At 32.7% G+C, this 7234-nt stretch overlaps 1 protein-coding gene across 1 annotated transcript; it reads right to left on the bottom strand.

Annotated features, from left to right (window-relative positions):
• Positions 1–1052: 1052 nt before the first annotated feature.
• On the bottom strand, positions 1053–4732 carry LOC143583056 (negative regulator of systemic acquired resistance SNI1-like). Its single transcript, XM_077065475.1, has 15 exons — positions 4618–4732; positions 4476–4542; positions 3804–3897; positions 3693–3704; positions 3454–3543; positions 3263–3334; positions 2996–3077; positions 2848–2897; positions 2509–2721; positions 2331–2401; positions 2021–2090; positions 1827–1892; positions 1574–1726; positions 1376–1488; positions 1053–1153 (listed from the first exon to the last, which is right to left on the bottom strand). Exons 1-15 carry the CDS (start codon positions 4721–4723, stop codon positions 1081–1083), a joined length of 1332 nt encoding a protein of 443 aa, XP_076921590.1. The 5' UTR covers positions 4724–4732; the 3' UTR covers positions 1053–1080.
• Between the last annotated feature and the right edge of the window lie 2502 nt (positions 4733–7234).

Here is a 7234-nt window from a genome sequence, read left to right as displayed (position 1 = left end):
TTGCTCCAAGTGTAATTATTTTTATGGCAGTTATATTTCAAAAGCTTAGATAACTCACATGGACGTCAACCAAAATGGATTGCATGATCACATATAAAAGTCGTTACCCAAAAACGCTCATGTTGTTCGTATGTTTTTATGTGTATAGCAAAATATTTACTTTTAAATTACGTGTTTCTATTTGGTAAACAACTCGGATGTTATTTTTAATATTTTGTAATTTTAAAAAAATCTAAAAAAATACTATACGAGTCAAACAGACTTTATACGAGTCGTATAGCCCTATACGGCTCGTATAGGGGCTATACAATGCAAATAAATGAAAACTGACACTCCTAACCGAAAATGACTTGACACTGCACCTATACGAGTCGTATAGGCCCTATACGACTCTTATAGGCCCTCCTGGAGTGTGAATAACCTCTTTGGTGTCTGAATAACCTAAGCCACAAAAAAATCACACTGATGTAACCATCATGCTTTCTTATTCTCATGTTGCCACTTAAAACCCTTCCAAGGCTTTTTCCTACATCCTATATGTGACACAAAGTTTCCTAAATTTCATTCGTTTACTTTCTACTCAAAATACAAAATAACTCCTTTGGAAAATCATTCTTCTTTCAAAATTCAAATAGTGTACAAGCTAATGCATTGTAGTGCGTCATGTATGCAAAAATATCAGCCTATCGGTGTCCATACTACTTAAAAAAACTGACTGGATGTACCTAACCAACGTTCGTGTGTTTTGAGTCATATATGCTGCGCCATCAGAAGCCCGGGATAATTATGGTGATGTTAATTATGTATATATGTAGTAAAATTTCATTACAAATTAACGATTAAAAAAAAAAAACCGTTCTAACAAAAAGAAGTTCAAACGGCAAAACTCCTTGACCTAAAACTACTGCCAAAAGTGGACAAATTTCACGAACACGCTTAAAAAACACATGACAAAACTGCATGTTTTGAGAAAACATAATTAGATTCATAACTAATAACATCCACAACATAACACAAAGCCATTACAAATGTACCCACTTGCTCTAATACAACTCTGATTGAAATTATTAGATCAAACTCTTACGAGTTTCTTACCAGCATGGTTGCAGCTGTGAAAAGAGCCTCTTTCCCAAATGACAGAATCCCTGTGTTCCTGGACCATTATGAAATAATTTGCAATAATTAGAAACTAACATTTATTTTTTATTCATCTTCTAAACACAAAGGCACACACAAACACCCTTTAATACATTCACGTCCCTAATGAGATTCGAGTATTAAAAGTTTAAAACCTAATTAGTACTTGACTACAAAATGAAATATAGCACGACGAATATTTATTAACATAAGTATAACTAAAATTCAAGAAGCTTACTTGTCTGCTTTTTCAATACATTTGAAGGCCGAAATCATATTATTGCAGATATTGGGAAGATAATAGTCTTCATTGGATTCAGTTAAATGCTCATATGGTAGCAAAATATATGCCTGATCAAAGATAAAGAATCAAGAAATTCAATTTTAATTTAGCTTTTTTATTCAAGTAGTATTGCAAAATGCCACAGAAAATCACCTGAAAAGCATGTGCTAATAGCATTTGAGCTACTTCTGAACTTATCTTTTTTAAAATGATTTTTGTGACGTTCTCATTTGAAAAGGAATTTAAAATTCCATCAAATGTTGAATCATTTGTCGACCCGGTTGATCTCCTGGTGCGAACACTTGTCTGCAAAGTTATTTGTAAGATGAGAAAAAAAAATCTTTATATGTGGAATGCTTTAACATCAATCTATTTAAACGCAGAAAAGTGGATAATGATATATTACCTTGGGAAGATACTTTTTAAAATACTGAATAATCATATCCAATTTTAGTTTTGGTTGATCCAAGGCCTAAAACAAAAACCCAAGTTGTTAAAAGGAGTCTTGATTTTGTGGGCCCCATTTCAACTGTCCCCACTCTAGGCCGACGGGATCCACACAAAATATAAACATTGAATGACCAAAGAAACAGAGCATACCTGAAAAAATGGGAATAATATATTTTTATCATAAGTAAGTTCATCCATAATAATCTCTACGGCGGGGGTTCTGCAAAAAATGAGATAATGCAATTCAAAAGTTGGATTAAAACAATACTAATACACTGATAACGTAATCTTTTGATTTTTTAGTAGACAGAGTTAATTATGATTACAAAAACAATATTACTACATTGATAAATCTTTAAAAAAAATTAAGATTTTCATCCTGTTAAACCAAATTGATCCATTCGCCTTTAGACCCGTGAATTGTATGCCTTAAGTGTAAAAAATAATAACATTGAACTACCTTGTACCATCAGCTCTTGTGGTCCAACCCTCAAGATCTGCTGCCTTCTTAGATGAATCCAGCTCAATGATCTATTAATTTCAAAAAAATGCAACAATTAATATGTAATTTCCCCTTTTTGAGAAAGAATAAACACACACACACACACACACACATATAAAGGTGACTAATAATTTACCATTAATAAAAGTTTCTGAACAGCAGCACATGTGTGCTTTACTGCTTTAGGTAGGGCTAATGCAAGGGCGATACGGCATTTTTCAGTTATTTCTGTTGATACAGTTTCTGCTGGTTTCATATCATTGCTATGTTTAGCTGAAAACTGAGATAATTCACACACAGTGAATAAACAATCTTTAACTACTTCTTTGTAGGTTATTTTCCGGGATGCCTAAAATAATTTAACAAACAATAAATTAAAAATGCTTATTTGAATACACAAAAGTAGGGTTAATGAAGAAATGTTAAAAATCTATAACCAAATAAAACTGATGAGAAATTAATATTTATCACGCACCAAAGTCATATTGAGCAACGACTCCCTCAAACTGATCCAGTCTGAGTTTTCTGCATCAAGATAAAAATTTTAGTGAAAGATTTGTTTTCTGGTTATAATTGAAAATAAATGCATCAAATAATGCACAAAGTATATTTTTAATGCTAACCTGTAAATGCCAAATTCCGGGGTACAAGATCCCCTTCAAGTACATTAACAAGATACTGGAATAGTAGCATATTCCTCAAAGGCTGCAAGAAAGTCACATGAAAATATTAACTTTTCTATATCCTCTTAAATACACCATAATGTACATAGACAAGATATTAAAATGATAATGATCAAATTCATTGCATATCTCCTAGTAGTGTCTTTATATATATTTCCATGAAAAAACTTTACATGAAAGTGATTTATGTTAAAGTTGAGAGAGAACCTCTAAAGTTAGTGTTTTAGTATTTGCTTGATCCATCACTTTAGAAAGTTCTTCTATCAGATGATGAAATTCCTGAGCCATAAACAAGTACATATGCGTATGCAAAATTTAAAAACATATAACTCAACATAGTAAGCCTTAGATCAGTAACCTGATCTATTGTTATGCTAAAATTGGTAATTATAACTCACGATAACATCAACTGATCCACTAATTTTGCCATCGTCATCTTGTTTCTCACTATATGTGACATCTGTTCCAAGTGAAAATGGTGACCATGCCTGCATTGCAACAAGTTATCAAAAAACTTATAATGACATTAGCTTTATAAACTGTGGTCACAAAATATGATCAAATTTAGAACTAATTCGTAACACAGGAGAAAAGAAGGTGAAGGCGATCCTGAACTTTCATCCACTAAAAGATATACCTGCGGGAAACGCTGCAACGAAGACAACAATATAAATTAATAACAAATAAATCCAAAAACAAACTAATTAACAAATAAAAAAAGTCTTTTAATAAGTACATAATGTAATACCTTATCTAAATCAAGCAAAAGTTGATAGCTTGACATCATCAAATCCAGTGAGCTCTCAACTTTCAATATCTGGAATATTGCCGTATACATTTTGCTATAACACAATATGCCAACCATCAATAGTCACAAAATACATTTTGCAAACTTAAAATCATACAGAATAGAGGTGTAAACGAGCCAAGCCGCTCGTGAACTACTCGAGATCGGCTCGTTAAAAGCTCGAATCGAGCCGAGCAAGCCTAGAAGAGCCTATTAATTATGTAAATTTTTGTATTTTACTTTATTAAATATATAAATTTATAATAATTACTACTATGCATATAATAATGAAAAAAACAAGCAAGTAATATAAATCATGGTATATATAAAATATATAATGAAAATACATATAAAAAATAAGAATAAATATAAGAAAAATAATTAATAATTAATAAACAACTCGAAGCAGAGCTAAGCTCGAGCTTGAAAAACTGTTCACGAGCCGAGCATAAATTTTAGAAATAAAGGTCGAAATGAGCCGACCTCGAGCCTGAAAACCAATTCACCAGCCGAGCTCGATCCAAAACAAACTCGAGCTCGGCTCGTTTACAACCCTAATTATTACAAAACGTTTCATCAAACACTTGGGGGGCATAATTTCACAAACTCAAAATTAAAGATAAACGAATTTACTTTGTGGGTGCAGCTGCATTCTCAGTAACAAGAAAGCCAGACCGAACAGCTTCAAGAAAAGATAACCCTAAAACACAAAACCCATAATTTACAAAACCCTAAAACAATCAAAATAGAACAAGAAGATGTTATTGCTACGTACTGTCATCGGCTATGTGTTGGGAAGATTTGCTGAATGAATAAGTGTCGAGAATGGCCATCGTGTTCTCTTCCATTCCTCCATATCTGCGTTTTGCGCTCATTGTCATCGATTGATTTGGATTAGGGTTTTGTCAATTGGAGTTGTGTGATGAATCAAAGTCTATAGATGTTGATATTATTAAATCTTGAAGCAAAAGACTGGGAAATGGGAAGTAGAGATATACACTCTTCGTTTTCCCTCCAAAATTTTGGGGGTTTTGTATGTTTCAATACCAGTCTCGTGCTTGACTCATTTTGAGTTTCTTTTTTTTATAGCCGGAACTTCCCTCGTGAGCCGGTTTTTTAAGCTCAAGTTTGACTAGGGTTCGACTCGTTTATTATTTATTAATTAATTAATTAAGTTAATTTTATTTTTTAATCATTTTTATAAAATTTTTGAGAAAAGTCTTAAATGAGGTTAAACTCGACTCGAATTAGGTTGTGCAGTGTGAAATTAATACATAGAGGTTAAAAAGATGTAAAGCTTAAAAATAAAAAGAGCTTGTTAAGGCTCGATGAGCCAAAACGAGTTTCCAAACAAGACTCGTGCTTGGGTTCGATAATTAAATGAGCTTTATTTGAGGCTCGACTTGAGCTTGAAAGTGCTTGGCTTGTTTTGAGCCTTTTATCAGTCCGATCTTGATTAGCCCACAAACGACTCGGCTTGTTTGCACGCTAAGGAAAATTGAGCTCTTTCAAAAGTTTTAAATTTTTGGGATTTTTACATATATCCCTTTACTAAAAACCGTTATTACATATATACAAATCCTTAACAATAAATTACATATTCCCCTTTTCATATGAATTTACCCATTTACCCTCTTTATAATTTAAATATTTCACTTTGTGTTCTCCACCGTCAAATTCCATGAAACCCGAGAGATTGATTTCAACCATTACTAAAAAAAATCTCACAAAAACTAGTTCAAATCGTTGTTATTTCCCCATAATCTTGTTCCATCTATACTAAAAATTCAACAACTAATTCTTATGCACACAATACATCCTCTTTCTATTTTCATACTATACCACCAATGTTACTCATTTTCAAATCAAACACCATCGGAAGCTGTCACACCCCGACTTAGGGTCTGGGTGCGACGCCCGTTAGTTAGCATCTGTTTTGAAAATATATCAGAGTTGCGGGTTTATTTTAGCGGAAGTCTTAAAAATAATATTCTTTTAATAAAATAATGGGTTCAAATACCTATTTAATAAAATATGAGCGGAAATCTTTTAATAAACCATTATTATAATGAAAACTCTGGATTTGAATACCTATTTGATAATTTAAATATCTGTCTTTTAAAAATATAATTCTTTACAATATTTTGAATAAATATCTGAGCCATCAGATCACCTCTAATGACTATATCTCCAATCTTCTAGTCTGTCCATCAGTTATATTCTTTACAGTTTTCCTGAAATATGGGGGAAAATACGTCAGCACACAACCAGTGAATGACGCTGACTCGGTATCAATACCATTGTGTAAACAACAATAATACCTTTGTGACAATACTCATTAGGCACCTAACTCAATTGGGATAAAATTACCCTAAGTACGTATACAATTAATCATATACACAATATCATTTCTCTTAACAGTCCCGTAGACTTCCAGAGGCATGTTTGATGATATGCATGGCCTCGAGGAAACTCCGAGTCACCATGTATGAATGGATCCAGACACATGTTAATCTGAGTATGTCCGTTTCTTATTATTGTAACACAAAGTTTTAAGAATTCGTAAATCCTATGCACAGTTCAGACTCTATAAGAGTCGTAAAAGTTTAGGGCGTATTCACCTTTTATGATTGTAAATCAGTTTCTGACACTGATTCCTGTATATGATCAGTTTCTGTTACTGACCCCTGTAAATAAGTTTCTGTTACTGATTCCTGTTTTCTGATTTCTGCTTTCTGATTGATTAATTGTTATCTTTGACCTATAGTACGAGAATAACATTTATATAAATATCTAAATCAACGATCTAGCTTCAAACCCCGTAGTCTGTTTTGTGTAGCTTTAACCTTGACAAATCATTTGTTTGTATAAAACATGTGGACCTTTAGTCCCTTTGTTTGTTTATTAATTATATGCCAGGTTTCTTCTTTAGGAAGAAACATCTATTCCATATTTCTTTTTCAAGAAGAAACATTACTTTAACTATAACATGTGTGAATGAATAGTATATATATACCCTTTGCATGTAAATGATTACGTTTCTTAATCATGAAGAAACAATAATTAACTATAACCTTTGCTTATAAAAAATTATCTTATACTTAACAGTGATCAAGGTTCGAGCTATACTCTCGACTATGGTCTAAGCTATTATAATAATAATAAAATAATAACTTAAGCAGAACCCTTACCTCGAACGGGTATTTTGAGTTAAATGCCTATGATTGGTCGACCACTTCTACTCTATATCGCGTAGCAGAGCTAAAACCGTCAGAGCTTCGGAGTTTGGCACGTTCCACGAGACCGGCACGCAAACCGAGGCTAACTATGTGAAAATGTGTGTGATTTGGTGTAAGATGGAAGTGTCGTACCCCTCCCTTTTATAGTTGACT

Source organism: Bidens hawaiensis, unplaced genomic scaffold, assembly GCF_021521415.1.
Source record: "Bidens hawaiensis isolate Kalapana, Puna unplaced genomic scaffold, B.hawaiensis_p1.1 tig00032112_1, whole genome shotgun sequence".
NCBI lineage: Eukaryota > Viridiplantae > Streptophyta > Magnoliopsida > Asterales > Asteraceae > Bidens > Bidens hawaiensis.
The sequence above is the reverse complement of the archived record's forward strand: the minus strand, read 5'-3'. Positions and strand labels throughout refer to the sequence as shown.

Excerpts from the sequence above, each read along its gene's own strand:
- LOC143583056 (XM_077065475.1), bottom strand. The coding sequence starts at position 4,723 with ATGACAATGAGCGCAAAACGCAGATATGGAGGAATGGAAGAGAACACG. Across the intron at positions 1,727-1,826 it reads TTAAAAAGTATCTTCCCAAG|ACAAGTGTTCGCACCAGGAG; the intron begins GTAATATATCAT and ends ATAACTTTGCAG. Across the intron at positions 1,154-1,375 it reads TGTATTGAAAAAGCAGACAA|GAACACAGGGATTCTGTCAT; the intron begins GTAAGCTTCTTG and ends ATAATGGTCCAG.